This window comes from Coturnix japonica, chromosome Z (genome assembly GCF_054131305.1).
Source record: "Coturnix japonica strain WE chromosome Z, WE-NBRP24, whole genome shotgun sequence".
NCBI classification, from domain to species: domain Eukaryota; kingdom Metazoa; phylum Chordata; class Aves; order Galliformes; family Phasianidae; genus Coturnix; species Coturnix japonica.
The window spans coordinates 67,478,862-67,504,444 of NC_140702.1; the positions used below are offsets into that span (position 1 = coordinate 67,478,862).

General features: G+C 50.6%; 3 protein-coding genes across 9 annotated transcripts in view; all 3 read left to right on the forward strand.

Moving 5' to 3' along the window:
* FAM219A (family with sequence similarity 219 member A) overlaps positions 1–9,015 on the forward strand; it is an 89,763-nt gene extending 80,748 nt beyond the window's left edge. For 2 of the 4 annotated variants that reach the window (XM_015848297.3, XM_015848300.3), the window contains exon 6: positions 311–9,015. In XM_015848297.3, the coding sequence (XP_015703783.1) occupies positions 311–469 (159 nt within the window). In that variant the 3' untranslated portion in view covers positions 470–9,015. The remainder of the gene's footprint in view (positions 1–310) is intronic. The other 2 variants (XM_015848298.3, XM_015848301.3) reach the window with 2 other exon arrangements.
* Positions 9,009–13,744, forward strand: SPMIP6 (sperm microtubule inner protein 6). 2 transcript variants are annotated; one of them, XM_015848295.3, is made up of 7 exons: positions 9,009–9,830; positions 10,803–10,950; positions 11,551–11,663; positions 11,780–11,855; positions 11,955–12,168; positions 12,387–12,476; positions 13,603–13,744. In XM_015848295.3, the coding sequence occupies exons 1-7, from the start codon at positions 9,693–9,695 to the stop codon at positions 13,703–13,705; spliced, it is 882 nt and encodes a 293-aa protein (XP_015703781.1). In that variant the 5' UTR covers positions 9,009–9,692; the 3' UTR covers positions 13,706–13,744. The 2 variants fall into 2 exon arrangements, with proteins under 2 accessions (XP_015703781.1, XP_015703782.1); XM_015848296.3 differs by having other exon boundaries at positions 11,955–12,163.
* A 581-nt stretch (positions 13,745–14,325) lies between these two features.
* MYORG (myogenesis regulating glycosidase) lies at positions 14,326–24,616 on the forward strand. 3 transcript variants are annotated; one of them, XM_085529775.1, is made up of 2 exons: positions 14,326–14,427; positions 19,192–24,616. In XM_085529775.1, the coding sequence occupies exon 2, from the start codon at positions 19,319–19,321 to the stop codon at positions 21,353–21,355; it is 2,037 nt and encodes a 678-aa protein (XP_085385901.1). In that variant the 5' UTR covers positions 14,326–14,427; positions 19,192–19,318; the 3' UTR covers positions 21,356–24,616. The 3 variants fall into 3 exon arrangements, with proteins under 3 accessions (XP_085385901.1, XP_015703908.2, XP_015703906.2); XM_015848422.3 differs by lacking the exon at positions 14,326–14,427 and adding an exon at positions 14,812–14,952; XM_015848420.3 differs by lacking the exon at positions 14,326–14,427 and adding an exon at positions 14,930–15,070.
* The last annotated feature ends 967 nt before the right edge of the window (positions 24,617–25,583 follow it).

Genomic DNA, 25,583 nt, shown 5'->3' on the forward strand with positions numbered 1-25,583 from the left:
TGGGCTATCAGGGGGCCCTGTCTTGAAGGGTTTTTCCTTCAGAGCTGGCTAGGTTGTGCTTGAATCTTAGATTACGAAGAACCAAGTGGCTTGACCAGCTTTCAGCTTCTTTAATGCCCCAGACTAAGTGGGTGGACTGCACAGTTGCCAGTTGGATTATTCTTGTTTCCTATTTCATAGATGGAAAATATCATATATTTAACATATTATGTATGGGAAATATGTTCCAGAATAGGAGACCTGCTTCCCTGTCTAACTTATTAGAAGAAATAAACTGCAAGTGTTTGACTGTTTGTCTCTTTGTCTGTAGCAGATCAACCAAGACTTGAACATCCAGCTGCTAAAGGATGGGTACCGGTTAGATGAGATCCCAGATGACGAGGACCTTGACCTAATCCCCCCTAAATCGGTCAACCCTACCTGCATGTGTTGCCAAGCCACCTCCTCCACCGCCTGTCACATCCAGTAGTGAGGCCGGCAGGCTGTGATCAGTGCTTTCCACTATAACTGTAAAACTTAACAGCCATTGCTTCCTCCTATGGTAGGACGTGCACCTCTTTGTGTTCATAGAGCCAGGAGAAACCCAAAAATTCATTTTATGATTGATTGATAAGTTATTTTAAACTATGGTTAAACAAAAAACAAGTTGCTCAAAGTGCCAGGCAATGCCGGACACAACTCACTGGTCTGAAAAGTGAATGCAGAAGGGTCGAGAGAGCATTCAGGGGATTTTTGTAGGCACCAGAGATGTTTTGTAAGGTGTTAGTTCCAGAACAGAAAGTTGGGCTACAGTTAATCCTGCCAGCAAAATTGAGTGAATCTGAGGTGTCAAGGGGTTCTACCTGAGGTCAGTTCATAGTTTATTCACTAAGCGTGATTTGATCTGTGACACCAAAATTGCACCACAACAGGGGCACAAATGTCAGCAAAGCAGGACATCCTTTCTTATGGCAGCTGTAGCTAGGACTAACACAATTCATTCACTTGCAAAGAGGACGAATAGGTGGCATTTCACTGTGAGTCAGTACTAGCTAGAGCTGTTGTGTCACATATCCAGTGCAATCTACCTTTGGCATCACATTAAGTTATCACCAAACACATCACATTTGATCTACAATGCATCCATGCTCTGAGGGGATTCAGTCTTTGACTGAGAATGCCATACTCATGAATTTAGTTCAGTTGAATATACTGACTTCAGCTTCTGCTTAATTCCTGTGAGACCCATTTGCTTCCAAAAGTCTCCAACTTTGTTCGACGAAGAAAAAATGAAACCTGCTAAGACAGGAACTGAAGGTCAGTACCAAAAAAGCAAGCAGAAGAAAGCGTATTTTTACAGAGCTTGACTGTTGAAATTCTTTTGACACTGCATCTCTTGGTGCCTGTGGGAGAGATTTGTTAACCTTGTGGTGTCAGACATTAAGGGAATTTTGAGCAATAGGGGGATTATGAGCAGATTCAGCTGAGAAAAAAGATCCATAAGAGGAAACCATTATTTATCTATTTATCACATCTCTGCCAAGCTGCGAACCAGGCTTTGTCTGTTAGAGCTGCCTCACATCAGGACCATTTATGTCAGGAAACCTGGCATTACATTTCATTTCTGGACTGCATTGCCAGCTCACCAACAGATTGTTTTCAATGCAAAATGATTTCTGGAATTAGGAGATATGTCCTTTCCTGCTCAGCTTTACACTGCTGGCTTCAGAAGACGTGGGACACAGATGGTGGGTGAGCTGGCATCATTCTCTGAGATGAAAACTTTTGACACAAGCACAACTGTGTCCTTTTCTGCTCAGCCAGAAAGACTGCCTGTGTTACATCAGCACTTGCTTTAGAGATTGGTAGAGGGAAAAAGTTAGGGCAGTTCTAAGTTTCCTATCAGAATTCCCCAGGCCACAAGAAAGAGCCTGATCTTGGCCCTGAAGTACAGATCTCCTGCCTCAGATGTACACATCATGACTTGATTGTTAAAGAAGTCTCGTCTCTCTTAGAGATGAGAAGGCCCCTTAACACCCTGGGTATTTTTCAGTGCAGTGCAAGGCATGACATCATGCACAGCATAAGCATAAAAACAGACATTCAGGACTCCTGGGCTTTATTCAGTAGCTGGTTTCAAGCAACTATGAAAGATGTTTTCCCCCTCCCTAAAACAGGAATATTGTCCCTGTCTGCCAAGGAACAGAAAGAAACTGAGCAGGCTTGTTTACTGAGCATCTCTGCCTCCTAGTGCAGAAGTGCTTGTTAACTTGCCAGCTCCCCTAGGAAAAGAGCATTCCTCAATTAGAACTCCTCTGAGCTTCTCATCATATAGAAGTGACGAGGGGGAATATTTCAAAAATGTTTCTAAAGAAGCACAAAGCTTTCAGTCCCCAGTCCCTTGTTTCCTTTGTGTGCCTGCTTTCCTCTCCAGTGCTCGCTTAGGTATGAGATGAGCAAGTTGTCTGAAGGGATGAGGGGAGCTCTAACGACATTGCACTGGGAGAAGATATCAAGGAATCAAGTTTTCAAATGCAGAATGTAGTCAAAACTTTAAAGAAGCCCCATGTAAATCCTGTTGCATGTGGCCCAATCCCTTTAAAGCTTCACACTTCCAAAGCTGGAATTTGCAGTTCAGCATCAGTACCGTACAACACCTTCATTGAGCTTACCCTCCTGAGTCAGTGTCTATGCCTTCTAGCCAGGCTGCCCACACTCAGCCTTTGCTGCAGCCCTTGCTCAGGAGCACTTTGGTGAGCTTCTCAAACAGTGAGATGTCTGTTTCCATGGGTCAGCCCTTGCAAACTGCAGATCCCACAGGTCACCGTCACACCACCTTCATGTTTCAACAGGGATCAAAGGAGACATACTGAGATGAGTTTCTCAGGACTATAACACTCTGTAACCATTGCACCATGGCATCTCAACCAAGTACCTTTTTTGCCTGTTGCTGCTTTTATCTGCCTGCCACATGCCTTGAGGCATTTTCCAGTTCCTGCAGCCACCCTCCACCCTTTGCATTGTGTGATGGGCACCTGCTTCCAGCATAACTCCTTGAAGTCCCTTGGAGGCAGATATTCACTTGCACATGGAAGGAAGGGAGATTAATTTAAGTGTTAACTAGGCCGTGCTTCCTCCAGATATAGAGAGAAGCACAGGCCCAGGGTTTTTCTCTGCTCACAGAAGGATTTGGTTGCACAAATAGCTGTTTTGGCATGATAACAGGACCATAAAATGGCAATTTTTTGGCTTCTCCTCTCTATGCTTTGTGTTCATATATTTTATTAGGGGATTAAAGTAGAAATGGTGGGGATAAGTAGTTACCTGTGTAGAGTCATTATCAGGAAGGCTGAATGAATTAAGGCAATGCACGTGTGGCTATCATAGAAAACTGATCACTAACCCTTCTGAACTGCAGCCCTTTAATCAGTTATGACCATGAGGTGTGGTTGTTGGCTTGTTACAGAACATGATGGCCAGCCCAGCTTATGTGCTAACAGTGGGTTGGGTTGGCTCTCCCTGTCTGCTCTTGTGTTCAGACCTTTCTTTCAGCTGTAAGGTTTTCCTCGTGCCCTCACTAAAGGTTATGTTGTAATGGGTTCCTGGGAAGGAATACACAAATGTGGCTGCTGCTCCTTTACACCACACCAGCAGGTTATCTGCTGCCATGGCCTGGAGAACACTGAAGCAAAGAGCACAGCCCCTGACTCTGCTGCAGTGCTGTAAAGCTATAAAGGCTGTAGAGATGCTAGATACTCTCCAAATTGTAGTTTGCTTGCAAGAAAGAGAATCATTTCTTTACACCAGTGTTTGCACCATACCAGATGGCCTTTTCAGGCCCTATTTTCAGTCCAAAATGTACTGAATACCAGAGAGAGGGATGCCACTGAGTATGAAAGGTTGCATTACTGCTCTAAATTGGCAAGCAATTAAGATAGCTTCTCTATAGTGATACCGGCACCTCCAACAAAAATCTTTGGTGCCTCCTAAAGCCAGGCTGGCTTTTTGCTAGGATTTGAAGTACTTTTAGTCTCCAAATTACTGGAGTTTAAGCAAATCCTTTCCTCATATCAGATATCAGCTGTGCTCTTTCACATGAGCTGTCTTTGGACTTCAAGGTCTCAGTGCTCAGCTCTGTTTCTCCAGTGTGCAAACTCCCCATTTCCAAATGTCTGTTTATCCTCCCACTGTCAAAGAAGGTCCTTAGCAGGATCTGGTCTGCTTTTCTGGTGGCTGTATAATCTTTAGCTGGAAGAAGGCTGATGTCTAGATGACCATCTCAAAGGCTCCTTTGATCTTACCAGACTTATCTTGAAGATAGCCTTTAGAAGAGGCAGTGTATCAAATCTGATGTCACTGCGTGTCAGCCCCCAAGGTGTGCATTTGGCCCAGTCTGCTATTCTCCTCTGCCCATCTTGCCTGCAGATGCCTTGCAACTGCAAAAGCAGAGGGCCAAGCCTGGAGCACAGACTTCATAAGGGACTTCTAGGTGCTGTGCTCACCCATGGACAGGACAGACTCAGCTGCTGTGGTTTGGCTGTCCATCTCCTTTTGCAGAAGGAGGCAGCTGCTCTGCTCAGCTGTGTGCTGGCTGACACACTGGTCTGAAATCCCGAGCAGAAACCTTCTCTCTCCATGCAGTTTGTCCTCAGGGTGGCCTGCAAGCTGTACAACAGTGCACAGGAAGCTTGAAAAGTGCAGCACCCTGCATGTGACTCAACAGCAAATTGAAGATGCTTTTGAAGGAAGGAGAGACCCAGCTGAGCACCAGATGGAATGATAGAAAGAAAACAAGCAATAAAACTGGAAAGGCTGCCAGTTGCTTCCTTGGCCTAGGACAGGCCCCAGTATTACAAGCTTATCTATCAGCACTCAGTACAGTGCTGATGCCAGCAAGGAGCAAATCTTGCTTTCAGATGCACGCTCAAAAAAACACTGTGTCCCTGAGCTGGCACGGCAGCCAAATACTACTGCAGAGAATCTGCTGGACCATCAGAGCACAGGAATGAAATCTTGCTGCTTTTGGCACATGTTAGATGTTTCCTGTAGCCTCAGGCAAGTCACATCCCCTCTAGACATCCATTCCCTTCTGCTGCACTGGGGAGAAATCTGCCTTCCCATGGCACAGCCACCTTGCATGGATGCTACCGAGTGTACAGCAGGCACCATTATTAGGATAGCACTGCAAGCAAGATACAAAAAGCACGCTATAAACACACAATTTCATAACTCTACAAAGAACAGCAAGACAACTCTTCTTTCCCTCAGTTTACCAGCTTCTGGTTGTATTCTTGTGTCACAATGCTGCAGAGTGGAGCTTAATAGAGAGATTAAGCAGCTTTAGGGGCAGATGTTTGGCAGGGGTGTGTTCCCCAGTTATCTGGCTGCTGCCTTTGCACAGCTGGCTACTCAGTGTGCACGCTGACACAGAGAATGTGTAGTAAGATTCAGTGGCCCAACAGCACCATCCCCTGCTAGCAGAGTTAAGGGATTTCAGAGTGCAGGTGGTTTTACAGCTCAGCTCTAATTGATTGGCAGAGATCACTGAAATGCTCTTTCCTGATATTCCCAGGGCAGTTTCATGCTTTTATTTGTAGCACTTATGTAACAATATGAGATCTATTTGTCTGGTCTCTCCCTTCATTTTCGCATTCTTTAAGCGCACACGGGGTATGGCCTCTCCTACCTATACCAAAACCGGCTTTGTCACCTGGCTGCTGTTGGGCTCAGCAAGCACAGGCTGCATGTGCCACCCTGAATGTACCCTGGTTTTGGCCTCTGGCGTCCTTCAGAGCTGACTCTTCACAGCTTCTGTCTCTCTCTCTGCTTTTCATGTCTTGAAAGTGCATTTCCATAGTTGGTCCGTGTGTCCTCTAGGACGACACAACATCTTTGTCATTTCCTGTCAAGGCTTTCCTGTGCAAGAGGTCACCCCAGGCCTTGAACTGCACTTCATCAAACAGACCTGCCCATTGCAGAGCCATTCAGCTCTGAAGCAGAAGGGCCATCAGCTTAGCACAGAAGGTTCAGTTGTGACCTGGGATTGCATACAGAAGGTTAATGCCACACTAACAGGTGTAACCGGCTTCTCACAGGGGCTACCACCTGCAATTTCACTACCCATGTAGTGTAGCTGAATGGTGCCTTGCTTCCCAAAAACTGCAGCTATATCCTTTCCCCGTGACCCCAAACACTGGTGGCAGTCCCAGGATCACAGCAGCTCGGTGCTGTCTGGCTGAGCACTCCTCTGGCAGCTTGCTGGGAAGGCCACGGCCAGGGCTAGCTGAGGTTATGTGGAGCAGAGCATGCAGAATGCCATGGCACAGAGCAGAACACACACACACAAGGACAGTCTGCAGCTTTCCCTGGCACACATAGAGAGCAACTCTTCCCATTGCTACCCAGACCAAATTGCCAGCAGAAACTGGTGGCGGGCCTGAGACTTTCTGTGAAAAGCTGCTTCAGCCAAAGATGCGTTTGCTTCTGGAAGGAGCACATCTTGCTGATTGCACCCAGTCTGTGAAACAGCCATTTCCATAGCAACAAATGGTGGGCAACATAGTGAAATTATATTATCCGGGAGTGGAAGGTACCATTGAAGCTTCATTAAAATGTTGCTTTCAGATGTGTCACCGGGAACAGAGCAGTAAGCAACAGGAAAAGAAGGGCCACCAAAAGGCTATGCTAAGTCCTTTGCTTGCTGAGGTGCATGCCCTCCCCTAGCTGCCCATTTACCTGCCCCAGGTGAGGTCTCCAATAAGCTGTGATGTGATACAGACCCATGGAGAGGTGGAAAACTTGGGTCAGCTCTCCTTACAGCAGCCCAGAAGGAGATGCAGCAAGTGTGATGGTGGGAGAGCCAGTGAGACAGCCGGGATTTCCCTTTGCCCTCCTGAGCAGCCCAGAGGGATGCTGTGGGGCTGAGGGTCATCCAGGTGATACTAAAACCTTGGTGTTTTATCATCACCCTGCTAGGGTCTGGGACTCAAGCTCCCTGCGTGAGCCTGACACCCATGGGAGGCATGGCTGGGACATCTGTCAGTGGTTCCCTTGTCTGCTATGAAGCATATGCTGGCAGGGGTGCAGTTATGCAGAGAGGCTCTAGCAGAGGACAGAGTCTTTGCAGGGGAGAAAATCCAGAAAGATATTCCCCGTTCTCCCCTTACGCACGCTTATAACCATTTAAAATCCTTCCACGGGGTCTACCAAACCTTCAGTTTTATAAAGAAAGGAATGAACCACTACAAAATAGCTTTCCTGAAGGGTTCTGAAAGCAGGCGCCACTTGCATGTGGAGCTGCTCTGTGTCTAAACCTGCAACTTCCAGACCTCACTGCGTCCTGCAGCTGAGTCCCCTCATGTGTTGTGTGGGGCCGTGGAGGGAGAGCCAGAGCTGACCATCACTGCAACAGCTACAGCTTCCCAAACTACGGAAGGGTTAGACAAGGAAGCGAGGAAAGCAGCAGCAGTGATAGAAGTATAAGTAGTTGTCACAGGTAAACTTTGGTATCTATGTCCAATGATTAGTTCTAGAATTGCAAGCCTTGTTATATTGCATACGTCCTCCTTTCACTCTTTTCTCAAAGCAGCCATCATCTTTCCCCCGTCCCCACCTTGAACTGGCGTTGGGCAACACAGGCAGTTGCGCCAAAATGATTCTCAGCCCCATCCTGCATTCTCCCTCTCCTACCCAAACCCAAAGCAGTCCAGACAGCTGTTGGTTATCGTAAGGCTTAATTTTTAGTAACTCCGCTTGAGTTTCTTTCTTTGTGTACTATAGCTTCCTCCACAAGCACCCCAGCAGGGCAGTACAAGAGGCTCTGACCATGTCCCAGGAAGCTTCTTTGCCCCCTGGCAGCACCCTGCAGACATGCACCTTACTGGGAACGTATGGGTCAGTGCTGGCGAGAGCTGACTTCATGCGTCACAGCTGATGGGGATCCACCAGGGGAAGCTGGCAGGGAGTGGCTACTGTCCCTTTTCTTTTAAATTTGGAGGGAGAGGGGGATATTTTTGGCATTTAGATTATTGTCCACCTTATAGTGGCCAAGTTCTGGGCTGCATTAATAATTGGGGTCGATGGGCTGTCTGGGCAGGTATGGAGCTTCACACCAACTTCAACAGCAAATGCCATGGCTGTATCCGTGGCTGAGTTTCTCTCATGCTGGCAAAGAGCAGGCTGTGCATCCAGCAGGCTCCGGGTGACCCGGCAGGCAGGGAGGCAGCCCTCTTCTGTGTTCAGATCAAGTCCATTTCATGTCCTCAGCTTGAAAGAAGCTAAACCCAAGGAAATGCTTCCAAGGTCTCCTTCCACCACGCAGTGCCTGGTGCCCAGCGGAGGCATTTGTGGGTCACTGAAAATGGGATCCTTCTGGGATATATTTAATGGAAATGCCTTTTAGGAGAGACCTCCCAACCTTTTCCTTAATCTCAGAACAGGGGATGAATTTCCAGCTGTCCTTGCATATAGTGAAACATAGCTGAAACAGCCAAATGCAAAGTAGAGTTAAACGTAGGGTTTGACCTGAATAACCTTTTAATTAGGAAGATAAATTTGTCGTAGCTTGACCTTAGTCCATGTTAGGAACCTGCTAATCATGTGACATGCAGAGTGTATTAATGCTGCACTTAACTTGGCCATTGGTTTTATTATCTGGTTTGGGGAGTTTTTCACTCCCAAAGCATCAGTCTGCATCTCGTATGTTCTTTCTTTCTCTTCTTTTCCTGTTCAGAACATGTAGCACATGTTGTACTTCTGTTCTTGTCCACGTAGAGTATTGCCTTAAACAGATCAGTTGTGTTGTGGTTTGTTTTGGGTTTTCTTTTTTTTTTTTTTTTCTACCATCGGTTTTATGCATTAATTTATTTAAAAATGTGTTTTTGAAAAAACAAAAAACAAAAAAACGGAACATGAAACGTATAATATTATTATTATTTTATTTTATTTTTTAACATTTCCATGGCAGTATTTATCATTGTTACTGGTTGTGTGTAGTGTAACAATTAATGATATTAAAAAGCATACATACAAAAAAAACAGCCTGCCAGCCTTTGTCATTGGAGTGAACTGAGAGTGGAGTGTGAGATACGAACAGAGCCAGGATGGTGCCCCGAGATGCCCCAGCTCTCACTATGCTGAAATCAGGGCTGGACAGACAGTGCCATGCGTTATGGTGGCTGGAGCAGTGTGGTGCTGCTCTGGGTTTTTCAAGGCAATACAGGAGAGAGAAGGCCTAGAAACCCAAAAATGCCTCCACGCAATGGTCCTGCACCTCCCAAAATGCAATGACCTTGACTGGGACCAGCTGAAACAGTTTCTTACCCTTGTTAATCTATTTGCCTGTGGGAGGGGAGGAAGGCTGGGACCACGGGAACATGTCGGTGCCCATGGTGGGAGGGATGGAGAAACAACGGGAGGGATGCAAGGTTACAGGGAGCAGTTACTGAGCACTGCTCCAGGACTTGGTATCCTTTGGAATACACCACAGCACCAACAGAATGTGAACAAATCTCCCTTATCCCACACTGTGATGTCACCAATGACATAAACACCCCCAGGAGCCTCCAGAACACAGCTACTAGGGCCCCATTCCCTTCCCTTCCCGCACACATCCCCACACGGGTCCGTGTGGGCTGGGAGACTCCAGCCCTTTGCAGTGCCCCTGAGCCACCCCACGATCTACCAGGACCCAGCGTCCCCGTGGCTGCAGCACCATGTTCCTCTTTGCCCAAAAGCTCAAGACGCCCGTCAGCACCTACACCGACTCTTACCGGCCGCCATGCACCATGAAAAAGGCACTATATGAGCAGGCTCCACAGCAGCTATGGAAGGAAAACACATTTGTGACCCAGGTAATAGACTCAGGGTTTCTTCCCCGACCTGGCTGAGGATGTTTGGGGCTGGGTGAGGGGTGGCATGGGGAACTCAGGTACCTCACTCTCCGTATCAGGGGATGCTCGTGTTCCCTGGTCAGCAATATGTCTGTACCTGTGGCTTCTTGTCCCCTGGGCTTGGTGTGTATCTGTGGAGTGTGTTTATGGGGCAGACAAGCCCAAGCTCTCACACATAATCCCTGGCCATCAGCAGGTTTCAGAGTGCCTGCACTGGGAAGAGGAAACTGAAGCAGGGCATCCGGGTGACGTGGTTGCAATGGGGACAGAGAGGTGCCCCAGCTCACAGCCCCGAGGCTTGTCCAGTCCTGAGTGTAACTGAACATTTCCCAGCCCTGCTCCTGGAGGACAAGACCCCTGAGACATGATCTCACCAGGGGGGGACCCCTTATCATCCACAGCCATACAGCACACCCCAGATGGTCTAACCAGCAGGCAGGCTCTGATGTGAAGCACACCACAAAATGGGTTATCTCTTGCAGCCTCGTTAACATGTGTGTTATAATTAGAGAGCCAGCAGAGGCCATGGAGAAGGATGTCATAGCTACAGAGGGACAGAAGCACCTCCTACAGCCTGGGCAGCCTGGCAGACCCCAGCCCTCTTGGCTTCTGCCAGCTGTAGGGATTTCTGACACAGCTCCTTTCCCTGCTGGCCCTAGACGTAGCTGCCCTATTGCCCCCACTTTTGCTTTGCAATGCACCTGGATGTCTTCAGACCCCACAAATGCAAAGGAGAAGAAGTGGTGGTACCCAGCCACTCTGTCTCCAGCGCACACCCTCTGTGCGAATATTCACCCTCCTGGTGAGTTTTGGGGCATGTCTCCAGTGTTAGGTCCTGCCTGATAATCAGTAATTGGCTTCACCACATTCCCTACTGCTGACAAAGGCAGGTGCAATACCTGGGTATCTCACCTCACTCTCCACTGTCTTTAGGGATTAACAATGTCCCAGGACCAAAATACATCTTACCGAGGTCAGCCTGAGAAGATGATTAGGGATGTGATGCAGGAGTATTTGTACCGGAATGCTGTTGACCCCACTGCTTACTGGCCTGAGAAGTACTGGCTGACCAAACCTGAAGGTACTGCGAGTTTCTGTCTGTCCCCCTGTGTCACACAGGGCATGTCACTGAGGGCCACAAGGCAGGGAGCTGCCTGTGCCAGGTGTAACTCTGCCCACCCCTCCTTATACATCCTGCATTTCCCCAATGGTGCAAAGGGGCCCCTCATTTGCCATCTGCTCTTGAGGTTTTGCTGTAACCACCCATCAACACTCCCACATTGAGGTCTCTTGGGCTCACCCCACTGGTAGCCCCTCAATACTTACTGGTGGTCAGTGATGCCTGAAGGACACGTCCCTCCTGGCCCCCAGGGTTGGGTTGGGATGAGTTGGGTTGAGCTGGAATGGACATGCCCTCCTTCATTCCCAGGGCTACCATTCACCCTGCCTCCATTGTCTCTTGACCAGTGGAATAGAGGTGGTGGCACCAACACCTGCTAAGGTCCTAATGGCCCTTAACAAGGAATCCAGCAGCAGCAGCTCTGAAGTACCCCTGAACCCATGGTGTTGTGTCTGTGAGACACAGCGAGCAGCTGGGATGTTCCAGCTGTGTCTCACACATCCCCGACCCCACCAGCAGCCACCTGCCTGACAGGGCAGTCCTGTCTGCTTCTCATTCCAGAGAAATACACCCCGGTTTTTGTCAATGACGACAAATACCTCACCTGGCGAACAGGTCCCTACAGCAGCGCAGCCTGGAACAAGTACAGCACCTACCTCCCGCTGCCACCCAAGGTAGGACCTGGCCCCTTTTACCCTGAAAAACTGGAACTACTTTGGGTGCCATCAGCACCCTGGGTTCTGCAGTGAAAAGGTGGCAATGCTGCAAAGGCTGCAATCACTCCTTGCAGGAGACGAGAATGGAGACCTATCTTCAAAGCGTACCTGTGCCATACCCACCAAAACCCGCCTGCCTCAACCAATACGGTAACTGCCCTCATCCTGTGCTGTGCCTGTGCCATGCCAGTGGCCATCTGGTTGATTTGCTCCTCCTTTTTGCTACCCTGTCTGTCCCTCTACTTGCAGAGAGGGAGGTGGTTGGTGACATGCTGCGCAAGCTGTCGCGGCTCTCACCACCGTCTGTGCAGCCTGTGTACACTATGTCAGGGAAGAGACCCTTCCAGGGCTATTACAGCCCATGCTCTGGTCGCCACTATTGCCTGCGAGGGATGGACTACTATGTCGATGGGGACCCTGCCATCAGAAGGCATATCAGTGCACTAGCAGAACGGACTGTAAGGTTGATCTGGGCTGGGCTGGGCTGGGCTGTGAGTGGATCAGCGGGTGTTTGGGTTTGGATTGGGATGGCTTGGGTTCAAATGAGCTGGGCTGAAGTGAGATGAGTTGGGTTGGGTGGGTTAGGATGAGATCAGTTGGTTGGGGTGGGTTGAGGGGGTTGGGAAAAAGATGCCCTCCATTCTAAGGGCCACCACTGACTGCCTCTGTTGTCTCTTGCAGGAGCACCCCATGTTGCACTTACAGCCCCATGGAGACGTTCTCTGCAACTACACAGCACCCCCAGCCCTTATACCCTTCTATGAACCCTAGGTATGAACAGACTACATGTGGGAATGCTCTAGACAAGGGCAGGTTGCCCTGGTGCAGAGATATTATTTTACCTAACACTGGCAAGAGCCTATGTCCCTTTATGCTAGGGCTTGAAGCAGAATTGCTCAGAGGATTGTTCTGGGGGTGATGATGCAGAATGCAGATCCTGAGGGGTAGTGGGTCCCATTATGGTGGTCATGCAGTCAGTAACACAGATAATACTATTCCTCCGTCTTATAGATGGAGTGGCCACAACCAGGCAGAGCAGGCACCACAGTGGCACTGAGCTGGAGCACATTACTGCTATCTCTGAAAAAGAAGCCACTAAATTTCATCCCTCAAGGGCGGGTGTTGCTGTGCTTGATCGCATCCCACACAGCACCTGAACTCTGGGTGCTGCCCCTGAACCTGGCTGTCGATGGCTTAGCACCGGGCAGATTTTGGTGCCACATTAGTGCTGCCTGCGTAGCTCTTGTGCTTCCTGCCATTGCCTGCTTTTCTCATCCAAGGAGCCGTTCCCCAGTCATGCTGCCCTTTACACAGTAATTAGCCATGTCCTTCACCCGCTGCAGCTCCAGCAGCACCTTAATCCCTGTTTGTTTGCCTTTGGGATCTTTCCACTGCAGAAGCAGATGTTTCCCTAGAGCGGCTCTCAGGAAGCAGCCAGGGGGTGAGGAGGCTGTTCTCCAGCTTCCTTGTCATTGTGCTATTGCACCAACTGCCCGTGCAATATCAGGAAATGATCAGTCTTAAATTCTGAGACCAGAAACTGAAAACAAACAAGAACAAACAGGCAGTGCTGATTTCTCTGTATCTGTCCCCATGCCCAAACCTCAGTGAGATGGTTCTCAAAGTCTTCTCCACTGAGAACAAGGTGCATTTTCTTGGACTCACATGGGTCTGGAAATTAAGGTTTTAGGAAAAGGACAGTGCAAGGAGCAGGGTTGGCAGGGAGAGACCTCACCAAGATGGCAATGCCACAGACCTTCAGCTCTGCTGCTCAGCCTCAGCACCCAGAGGCACTGATAGAGGATGGGGGGCTGTGTGGGCAGAGCTTGACTCTCCTGTGCTGGCAGCCAGGACAGCTTCATCCTGCCCATGTAGCACCGCATGTCTTCTCTCCTAGGTGGGACTCCAGCCACTTCAAGAAGATGGGGGGAGCCCAGAAGAGCAGCTACACCATTCACCCTGAGTTCTGCTCAGAGATGATCTGTGAACCGACACTCTAAGAGAAGAAGAGCTCTTAATAAAACCACTTTGGGCAACCACTCCTGGCAGCTCCATTCCTACAAAATGGGGAGTTTCCTGCAAAAGGGAGACAATTAAATGTTGTGACCTTGGGCTATACTTGGACAAACCTTGGTTATGGGTGCCCCATCCCTAGTGGGGCTCAAGAACAGGTTGGATGGGGCCCTGGGCAGCCTGAGCTGTGGGGGCAACCAGCCCACGGCAGTTGCCTCGAGGCAAGTGTGCTTCGAGGTCCCTTCCAGCCCAAGTCTTTCCAGGTTCTATGGTATTCGGGGTCTGTTACAAAAGCTGCAAAGCAAAGCACTCAAGAAGAGCTTTCGGGGCGCAGTGACACCTCCAGAAATAGAAGCAGCCACCCATCCCTGGACTCCGGGCACACTTTCTTTTGACAAGTGATGCAGGCACAGGGCTGAGATCCCCCAGCGAGGGGCTCAACAAGAGAGAAGGGGCTGCGAGCGACGTCCGATGAAGGCGAGTAATTCACGAAGGTGTCCGCTGAACGAAGAGCCGCGTCGCCCCGAGCCGCAGCCCCGGCACCTCCAGCACCGCCGGCACCGAGCTCGGGGCGGGCCGGGGCAGCGGGGCGGGCCGGGGGCAGGGCAGGGCGGGCCGGGGCGGACCCTCCGGTTCTGCCCAGCCCCGGAACCGCGGCGGGAGGCGGTAGTGCAGCTGCGGGGAGCGCTGCCATGGCCGGGGGCTGCGTGTAAGTGTGCGGGCTGCGGGCTGCGGATGGCGCGGGGGGTGCCCGGGTGGGGCGGGGGTGTCCTCGGTGGGCTCAGGGACAGCCCTGCCCTCCTGCCCTGCCCTCCTGCCCTGCCTCCCTCCCCCGGCAGGTGCCAGCAGCGGTGCCCGCAGCCATCCCTCTGCTTCCCCTTTCTGGCTGGTGCGGGGCTGGAGGGCGGGCGTTCCCGTGCCGTGTCACCAGCAGGGCGACCCGAAGGCTGGAAAATTGCAGAGGCTGTGCCAGGGGTTCCCGTTTCCTCCCCCGTATCGCATCGTAGCGGTTGGGTGCTGCGGTGGGCTCGGGTTTCGGCTGCTGCCGTGCTGACGTTTGCTCACAGCGGGGCGGAACGGGATGCGTCCTCAGCACGGGTTGGGACGGAGCCTCGAGGTCGTGGAGCTGCTTGGGAGGCTGAAATGGGCTCTGGGGGGAAAATGGGCCTCGGTCCTGCTGAGGGCTGACCCGGGAGACACACAGCGCTTGGTGTCACGGACCCACGGCCGCTTTGTGAGGCATCGCTGTTTGCATTGGTACCTTGGAGGCTTTTGGGGATGGGTTTGTTCAGTTCTCCGTTCCCTCGCATGGTGGGCCTGCAAGTTCAGCATCTCGGAGAGGTTCGGGCACTGTGAGTAGGTGTGGTTTAGGTGTGAGCTGGCTGTGCTGCGCGTGCAGCTAAAACCAGCCTATTAAAACTTCATTTACCAATTAGCACACGGCAAAGAGCAAAGAAAGGGGATGTTGTGAAGAGGGAACTGCCAGATGTATTAAATATTCAGACATCTGCTAGGGTTAACTCACTGTGGGGCTTTTTTTGTGCTGCAGACCTGGTCAAACACCCCTGAGGTGTTTAATTAGGTTCAGAGCATCACTTGATACAGGCGGCTTTAAGGAGCATAACTGAGCTGTTGGGTGCCAGTTCCTGCAGTACAGGTGAAGTGTTCAAGGTTCAGCAGAGGGGACGTTGCAGCCCATTTCTGCAGACCATGTGATGTCCTGGCAGCATTTCTGCCCTTGCTGGTGAGCTCCGTACTCACACTTTGGGGTTTATCCTCGTGCCTGGTGCGACCAGCAGCAGAGGGGTTGGTTGTTTCCTTTTGCTTGAGGCAGCATTGTTATAGTGCTGAATCATGGCTGTGTTTAGACTTTAGGGGGAAAACAACAAAAATAATGTTTGTTTGGATTTTTTGTTTGTCGTTTTAGTTTTAATTTTGGAGCTGGATTTTATTTTATTTTATTATTTTTTCCTTTCTGCTTCTTGAAAGCCTCTGATGCCACTGTGAGGAGCATGGTGTCTATGGAGCAGCCATGCCCCCACCACGAGTCCCTCTATCTCCCATCAGATGGGACAGCAATTTCACCCAAGTGTTTGATAAACTAAACATGCAGAAGGGTTTGCTCATCCCAGCCACTTTCAGATTTGCAGCTTGTAGACTTCTAAGACCCTTTAGCAAGGTGATGGCTCCATGCATTCAGTGGCAGTTTTTCCCCTGTAGGCGCTTTGCAGAAGTAATTTTCCTTTTTGCTACCCTAATTTGCTGCTCTTTTAAGGAAATGCCTGGTGGTGTAGACTGTGGTGTTCTATCTGCTCAACACCTGCCAGGTGTTTGTGGAGGTGGTGGCACCTTGCACCCTTTGGATGTAGATTCCTGGCATTTGGGCCTGGGAAATCAGTGCAGGTTGACCCAGACTTGGTGCCAGCACAGTGCAGAGCTGACGATTTGGGGCAATGGGGACTGGTTTGATGATGGTGACCATTTTTAAACAAATGACCTCATTACGAAGGTGCCAGGGTTAATGGTGCTGTGGGTCTCACAGCCCACATTCAGTGGCTGTACCAGTAAAAATAGAACTGATCAAAAAAGGGATTTTTATTTTTAATCTATGGAGTGTGTCCTGCTTGAATGCTGTGCTTTCATCTCTGATCAAGGCACGGTAACTGGCTGTTTCCATGGAATGGGAAAGAAAAAGCTTTGTTTTGGTTCAGCTGGGAGGCTTCATCGCAGCAAGCTGTGACCACGCTGCTCGTCTTTGCCGTCCTCCCTGCCTGTTTTCTTTTTTTAGAGGAGCTGGAGGTCACAGCAATGTCATCTTGGAGCAAAATAACAAGGTTGCATTCCAAAATATGTTGAAAGAGGCTTTGCGTGTACAGGCAGCTCTCTGCATGCGAGGTGGCAGGCTTTATCTTAGGGGAGCTTGGAAGACTTTGCTCTGGGACTAATCACAGGCTGGAGAGCCGCACATTCTGTTAACAAAGCCCAGGAGGTGCAGGGCCAGGCACAGAGTGAGGCTCTACCTGGCACAGTTCTGCTGTCCCAAGGCTGCAAACTCATTTCTCAGCCATTTTGGCTGCGCATAATTTGCACCCACCATAAACATTTGATGCCAGAGATGATGCTGATGGGTGCTGAGTTACAGCTGTTCATTGGGGTCTGAGCATCTTTTCATGGTGCCACACAGCACTTTTGGGTGCTGCCTACTGATAGCGTGTGCAGGTTGCCATCCTCTGCAGTGGGACAGTGCAGGACGGTGGGCTGCCTGCATGGAGGGCTGCCTGAGCCAAGCCGCAGAGGCTGGCTCAGCTGTTGTGTTGGCTTTGCTACTATCCTGCAAGCAGGGAGGCATTCTGGCTCCCTGAGTCAGACAGCGATGCTGTACCATTGCCAGCTGTCCCTGCACTGCTCTCCTTATCCCCATTTCAGTGCCCCAGACCCATGGACAGGCTGGACCCACAGACTGGGTTGCATCTACTGTCTTGGACACCAGGATTGCAAACCACTGCAAGGCAGATTGGGTGTAAAACCTCTCCTACAAACTGCATTGCATTGCTCCCGAGTGGCAGCAGCGGTGCTGGTTCCTCCATGCACGTCACAAATACCAACCCATGGAGGGGGGAAAAGAAACGGCCTAAAAATAGAGCAGATTCAAAGTGGTTCATAAATAATAAACGAACCTCCTGAGAGGGTGATGACAATCCGGAGAGCCCCTGGAGCAGGGGGCTGCTTTATTGCTCTCAGTTTTAAGTGGAGATGAGGAAGAGAGCGGCAGGATCAGCCATTTCTGGAGCACAAAACCCCAGAAGAGACCCAGGAAAGAAAAAGCCATTTATTTCCTCTCTCAGGAAACGTGACAGCTTCCAAAAATCCTTTTCCCCAAATAATTTATCATTTTTGCTCTCTGGCTGGATGCATTTTCTTTTCTCCTCTCAAGCCTCCCAGTCCCAAGACAGCTCCCAAACAAGGCACGGCCTTGCCTCTGATAGCAGTAGCTCTGTCACTGGCATCCCAGAACTCCCCAGTGCAGGGAGGAAGGGAACTTGTTTGGGGTATGCCCACCCACTTATAGGTCCAGAAGCACACAGATACTTGCATCGGCCCCATGTGTTGTTTGGTTCTGGCAGCAACCTCCTGCCTGCTGTGGATGCCCAAGCTGGTGGAGATGGGAAGCAGCTCCAGGTTGGGCACCACAGTGTCCCCATGACATTGCTCAGCTCTGTTGGTTTTGTTTAACCCTAACACCAAGAGGTGCTGATGTAGGAGTATGGTTTAATGCCAGTGCAGGATCTCATACCAAGAGCTCTATTGCCCCATTTCTCTTTTGCCTCATTTTCTGGTGGCTGGGCTCAGCTGGATGTGCATCACATGTGCTGGGGGACGCAGCCCCATCCCCTCCTGCAGGCAGCATCTTGCCCAGGGTGACACGGGCAGGGTGACCAGAGCTGCTCCTGTCTGTGCAACGGCTCAATGGGACTTGGCTGTGGGACAGGTCATTTAGCTCAACCTACCACCCACTCTTGCTAATCGCTTCCTAATGCTGCTGTAATCCTATTTAAAGTGTCTGGCAGCCTGGAAAGTCACAGGCACCCAGTGGAAGGTTGGTGTGGCCACTCTAGCACTCGTACTGTGCAGCTGCATCCCATCCCTCCCTTGTTGCTGCTCCTGCCCCAAACAACCTGTGTCTGTGTTGTACTTTGTCTCTGCGCCTCTGCCTGGCAACCTACTCTCTGATCTTCCTTCTTGCAATAAAAGGTCCCCAACTGCAATATCTGCCCTAGCTGCTTATACTGAGTGCTGTGCATGTTGTAAAGCCCATTCTCAGGTTCCACAGCCTGACTGTTCAGGCTCACACCTGAGTGTCCCTGCTTGGAAAAGAGGGCTTGGGAGATCTTCAGGTCCTTGTTTTCCCCCACTTGCTACATCCCCAGGAAGATAAGGAGCTGGGCTGCCCTGCTGCTAGTCCTGGGGTGGCCTGGAGAGGTGTTTAGTCCTGCTCTTGCCTGTGCCAAGCCCCCAAGACAGCCCAGCATCATGGGGCTCAGGGCATGCACCAGAAGCGCCGTGGCTCCGCTCCACCCCAGCTCCTTCTTTGCCTGGTTTTGCTCCTCACTTTCCGTGTCCTTGCTTCACTTTTTGACTCTGAACCCACAGCACAGTGCTTGGCTGGTCAGAGCACAGGGAAAGCCACTCAGCTCTTGGCTCTCTGAGCAGCCTCCTCCTTGGGGCCATGTAGGGGGGAGCGGGCTGCAGCCAAAAAGCTTAGGCTCATACTGCTTGGGTGTTTCAGGCTGGGATCATGGCATGTCATGTGCAGGGTGTTTTGGGGCCGTAGATTCCACTCCGCATGCAGCACATCCCAGCTGGCAGTGTGGGGGGCAAAGAGAGCAGCTGAAACTGAGACAGAAAGCAGGTGACAAGTGATCCCTTGCTTCAGAGGTTCTTCCCAGACTATATTTATCCTCTTCTTTTTCAGAGACATGTGCACTGGGTCTCGGTGGAGGTGGGAACTCTCTGTTTTCTTCTCCTGAGAATCCCAGCCTGGCTGCAAAGACAACTCTCTTCCCACTCCTCTGCAAGAAGTGATAGAGAAAACAAGCACCATGTACACTTTCCTGCCTGAAAACTTCACACCGGTGAAGCAGAAGCCATCCAAGGAGCTGAGGCCCATGCTGGGGGCTGTCACACTGGGCCTCATCCTGTTCATTGCTGCGGTGGTGGCCTGGTGCTACTACACGGTGTCCCTGCGGAAGGCGGAGCGGCTCAAGACGGAGCTGATGGACCTGCGAGCGGATGGCTTCGTCATCAGGAACCAGCACGGGGAGGTGGTGTTCCGCCTGGCGTTCCGCTCGGGGAGCCTGGACCTGGAGTCATGCTCCAAGGAGGGCGAGATCCTGAGCTGCACGCGGTCGCACCGGGGGCCGCTCAACTTCTTCATCCAGACGGTGAAGCCCAAGGACACAGTGATGTGCTACCGCGTGCGCTGGGAGGAGCTGGCGGCCGGCCCTGCAGTGGAGCACACCATGTTCTGGGAGGACGCCCACTGGTACGGGGGCTCAGAGATGAGCACCCAGCACTGGCCCATCCGCCTGGCGGGCTACCAGGAGCCCGTGCCCTATGTCACCAGCGATGTCTACTCTTTCCGCGACAGCTTTGGGGGCATCCTGGAGCGCTACTGGCTCTCCTCCAAGGCGGCGGCCATCAAGATCAATGACTCAGTGCCCTTCCACCTGGGCTTCAACGCCACCGAGCGCTCCCTCTTCTTCCAGGCCCGCTACAAGGACTCTCCCTACAAGCCCCCGCCGGGGCAGCAGCCCTTCCCCGAGCTGAGCTACCGGGTGTGCGTGGGCTCCGACGTCACCTCCATCCACAAGTACATGGTGCGCAGGTACTTCAACAAGCCCTCCAAGATCCCTGCTGAGAACGCCTTCCGCTACCCCATCTGGTCCACGTGGGCCCTCTACAAAAATGATATAGATCAGGATAAACTCTTACGATTTGCTGAAAAGATTAAGAAATACCGTTTCAACTGCAGCCACATTGAGATTGATGACATGTACACACAGGCGTACGGGGACTTTGACTTTGACCCCGTCAAGTTCCCCAATGTAACTGAGATGTTTGCAAAACTAAGGGAAGATGGGTTTAAAGTCACTCTGTGGACACACCCTTTCATAAACTATAATTCCTCCAATTTTGGTGTGGGTATTGAGCGTCAGCTCTTCATCAAGGAGCCCTCAGGGCGGCTGCCTGCCATGGTGGAGTGGTGGAATGGCATTGGGGCCATCCTGGACTTTACCAACCCAGCAGCCCGGGACTGGTTCCAGAGTCACCTGCGCCAGCTCCGTCACAAGTACGGCATCTCCTCCTTCAAATTCGATGCAGGTGAGACCAGCTACCTGCCCAAGCAGTTCAGCACTTTCCGGCCTCTCTCTGACCCCAGCATCTGGTCCCGGCGTTACACCGAGATGGCCATCCCCTTCTACGAGCTGGCCGAGGTACGGGTGGGCTACCAGTCACAGAACATCTCCTGCTTCTTCCGCATCATTGACCGTGACTCTGTGTGGGGCTATGAGCTTGGCCTCAAGTCCCTCATCCCCACAGTACTCACCATCAGCATGCTGGGCTACCCCTTTATATCTGCTGACATGATTGGAGGAAACTTCCTCCCCAATAAGACGGACGGAGCCGTTGAGATCCCGGACCGGGAGCTGTACATCCGTTGGCTGGAGCTGTCAGCCTTCATGCCCTCCATGCAATTTGCCATCCCACCATGGCTCTATGACAAGGAGGTGGTGGAGATTGCACAGAAGTTCACAGAGCTCCATGAGTCGCTGGTGGCCCCGCTGCTGCTGGAGCTGGCCGGGGAGGTGACCGATACGGGAGACCCCATCATCCGGCCCATCTGGTGGATCTCGCCCCGCGATGAGGCCACGCACCGCATCGACTCGCAGTTCCTCATTGGGGACACCCTCATGGTGGCTCCCGTGCTGGAGATGGGCAAGCAGGAGCGTGACGTCTACCTGCCGGCGGGCAAATGGCGCAGCTACAAGGGGGAGCTCTTTGAGAAGACACCAGTGCTGCTCACCGACTACCCCGTCGACCTGGATGAAGTCGCCTATTTCCTCTGGGTTTCCTAACGGGCTCCTCCATCTGCTTTGGGAAACCATGCCTTACGCTACAAGTTTTTTAACAAATAATAGTTCTAATTGCACATTTCATCCTGGACTTGGATTGCAGAAGCGTATTAAATAGACTTCGTTCTCCTTGGGGATTTTTTATTGTTTTTGGAGGAAGATGGTCTATTTGTTGGGTGTTTTTTTTATTTTATTTGAGGCTGGTGGGAGGCTGCAGTTGGGTTGTAGTAGGCAGAATTGTCTCTTTATATGTGAAGACGGAGTTGTCATGCAGTCAAACCTAATACCTTTTTTATTCCATAGGATTTTAAGAGGTGAGGTTTGTTAGTGCCTTGTGGGAGCATTTCTTGTCCTACGGGAGCACCCAGCATTGGCTTGGGGGTGTATGATGTGGGAGGGTTGCTACAGCACAGCCTGCCTTAAATTTTCTAATATGGCAAGTATATTTAAAAAGACTTTTTAAGAGCAGCAAAGAGACTAGATTATATAGAGATATATATACAGATTTATTTCCCTCCCCATAGCATGGCAGTGGACTAACACCTGCCCATTTTCTCAGGTACCAGGCAGGCCAGGTTACTCACATGACATGCAGTTATTTCAGTTGAACAGACGACATATTGCTTGCATCCCACCTCCTCACCCATCTGATGCTGCTGCAAGGCTTTTCCTGTGTGTTTCACTTCAGGTGTCAACACTGCCTTTCTGTAGCATCACTGTTCATACCAGTGTGCCCAATCAATCTTAACGCATCATGGTCCTGCTTTGTTACAGGACAGTAACAGGTATTCTTTTTATCTTTTTTAAGGACAGATTGGCTTTCAGGTTCGTTGCTGGCAGGACTGCCTGAAGCAAAGCTGATCTCTGAGGGTCTGTGTGCCGCTTCCCTGGGAACAGCAGGTTCTTGCACGCGGCACGAGTCATGGATGTAATGTTTGCTGCTAGCCAGCTTGCTGGTGGGTGAAAAGCACCAGCTTTTGCATTGATGGTTTTGTGCCAGAGGGTGTTTTCACTGCACACAAGGAAATGTTCTCATGTAGCATGAAATTAAGCTAATATCCCTCTCCGTCTCGGGCTAGAGTTTGAGAAATGATTATGCTCTGTAGAGCTTTTCTGAAGCAGCCCTTCTCTCTCTCATGAAGATGGAGGTGACTTCATCAGCTTTTGGGCTTGTTGTTGGAGGTTTCTGGATGGCACATGGGGTGACGTCTTCCTGTGCCCGCAGTCCCCAGCACTAGGATGGGCAAGACTTTGGCTCAGGTTCCTTCTGTTGTCTACTTGGGATTTTCTCAGCATTTCTGCCTCCTCCTTTTTCAGGATGCTTTCCCAGCTTTCCCGTTTGGTTTTCTTTAGGGATATGTGCATATAGAGATACAGGCAGTCTCCACTGTAAGCAACCACAAGCAGGTCTGCAGTTTGACGGTCTTGCTCCCTGAGGCAGGACTTTCCCTGCTGTGCCCTGACTACTGGCATCTCTCAGCCCATTCATTTTTAATATGCCTGCTCAGAACTGAGCCACATTGTCTGGGAGGGAAAAGGACAAGGAAAGCACAGCAGCTGCAGGTCTTCTTACGGGATTGCATCCAGGCATGAGTCCACCACCCAGGGAGATGGAGCAGCTTTTTGGGTAGAGCTGGATACCAGTGATGGTATTTCTCAATGGCCAACTGCCTCTGGGTTTGCAGGAGGAAGAAAAGGAGATGCACCTATGGGTTGTGATAGTGTCCTCAAGTGGAAACTCAGGCGTTTGGGGAAATATCAAAAGTGTTTTTGTCATTAGGAAGGAAGTGAGAATGTTTGGTGTGAAGGATGCTGTCCTTGGAGATCTTCAGAAGCTGTCTGCACATGGTCCTGGGCAACCTGCTTCAGGTGACCCCTGCTTGAAGGGCTCCAGAGGTCCCTTCCAACCTCAGCCATTTTGTGAATCTGTGCCTCTTTGGAACCAACCTGATGTCTGACTGGATCTGCTCTGTGTAATTTGGTGTTTTGGCCTCAAAATAAGACTTAAAGGAGTTCTGAAGTCCAGCAGGAGCACAGACAAGTCCCAGGCTCAGTCCCTAAGCCTGTTTCTTGTGGCTTTTAGCTGTGGAGGGCTCAGGTTTGCTCTCTGTCCCCAGTACAAGTAGCACTGGTTTTCCACGCTACAAACACACTCTGACAAGTGTGTGCCTTCCTAGTAGAATCCCTTTGCTGTGAAAATGATGGCAGAAACTGTGTGAGTGCCTTGATCCCCTCTTAGAAGTCAGTAAAATCCATCATACTTTGCGTGAGAGTAGATGGAAAGAACTTGTGTCTTCTGCTTCCATCCCTCAGCTCAGGGGAGTCAGGTGCCAGCTGCCAAAGGAGGCAGAAGCTGGTGCTGCAGCTGGACTGCACAGGTAGTGGTGGCAGACTGGGTCATTCCTGTGAGGTGTGGGATCTTAAAGTCCTGTGTGTGGCTGCACCCTCGCAGCTTTGTGCCAGGGAAGCAGCAAAATTCAACAGGGCTCTGTCAGGAGGGAAAATCTCCATTAGACACACTGTCCTTTGAAAGAAAGAGTTCTGTTGTCAAAGGTGTTTATTAACTAGTTGTAAATGAGTAAGATTATAGAGTAACCTTATTTTTCTAAATGTGGTTAGGTCAGAAATGGTCATGGCCATTCAGTGCTCCAGCTAGGAGGAGGGGGAAGCTGGGAGGAGGGCAGGGATGAAACCTAGGAGCAAGGGCTCATCTGACTGTCACTCTCTGGGTCCATGGCACCAAGCCATTTTGGGGACAGGCTCAGCAATGCTCCCTCAAGCTATCTCATAAGCTCCGGGATGCTCTCTCCATCAAACCTTTTACCAAAACCACTGTTTCTAACACTATGCTGCAGTGCAGGTTGAGCATCCATAAGACTTTGCAGATCACAAGCTCTCTGTGCACGGACACTTTGGGAACCGATACCCAGGGAGGTTTCTCTGGGTTACACACTGGGTCACTGTCCAAAACCAGGTTAACTCAGCCAAGGAAAAGCCTCAAAACAGGTGTTGGGGATTGGTTCAGTCAGCACTAGCAGGTGGTGATGAGCAGCAGGTCAGCGTGATGCCCATGGGATTGGGTTTTGAAGCTTGTTTTGTTGTGTGTCAGCTTTAGTGAGTGGTTGGATTTCACACGCTTTCCTGAGTTGGACTGCAGTGCTGGTGGGATCATTTTTAACCACTTTTCTAATTCTAATTGTTATGAAAACAGAGCTGTAACTTGAATTGCCTTGATTGATAAAAAACTTTGGAAAACAAAACAAAGTTTAACTTGTCTGTCCATTCCAAGTGGGTGGGAGCGGTGGTAGATCTGGGGCTTTTTTTCACCCCAGGCTTCATTGAAATTAGAGTTGAGGCTGTGGGTTTATTTAATATATTCACTGCTTGTGTTCTGAAGCTTTGATGGATGTTTAGAAGCGATAAGCTGACAGCATTCTGCTTAGATGGGGCTGAAAGTGCCCTCTCCCTCAGCACAGGCTGGGATGGATCATGAACCACCTGCCCTGGGTCCTGTTGCTGCATCACACCAGAATGGTGTCCTTATTCCTGCTGATTGATTGCCTTCAAAAGGTGTCCTCTAGTGCAAGCGTCAGGGGAGGAGCCTGGGGTGTTGCTGGTCCATGATGATACAGAAGACCTGTGGTCTGTGTGCAGGTGATGTAGAAGAGGAGGCTGCTTACTGCTTCCAGCATGTGCCCCAGGAGGTCACTCTGTCTGTCCCTGCTGTCCCCAGGTCCCCTTCCCACACCACTCTATCAGGGCAGAGGGGCCAGAGTGGATGTTTGTGGCTGTGTGAGCACCAGAAACAGACCTGTGAAAGTCATTAAGAGCCTGCTTTGCATCACGCCAGCCCTTCACCCCAAATAATGTTTTTCCTCCTCTCCCAATGCCTTACTGTATGAGCCAGAGCCTGCTTTGTGCCACCCAGACATCACAAGCAACAGACAACACATATGGCTCAAATGAGGGGGGCTTTTGCAATAAAAATACTTTTCTCGGTGCTTTTCCTTTGCCTTCTCCCTTGGGTGTACACAGTATCCATGCACCAGACTGATGCTCACCTATGGGGAGTGAAGCTGGAGCCCTGTGACAGGCTGAATCCAGCTTCCAGCAGATTCCCAGTAATGCAGGAGTCCTTCCTGGCAGCTGGGGGGTTTGGGTGGGGTTTTTGTTGGGTTATTTTGCAACTTCCCAAAATCTGGAGCCATGTCCACTAAAGGTGAGTGAGGTT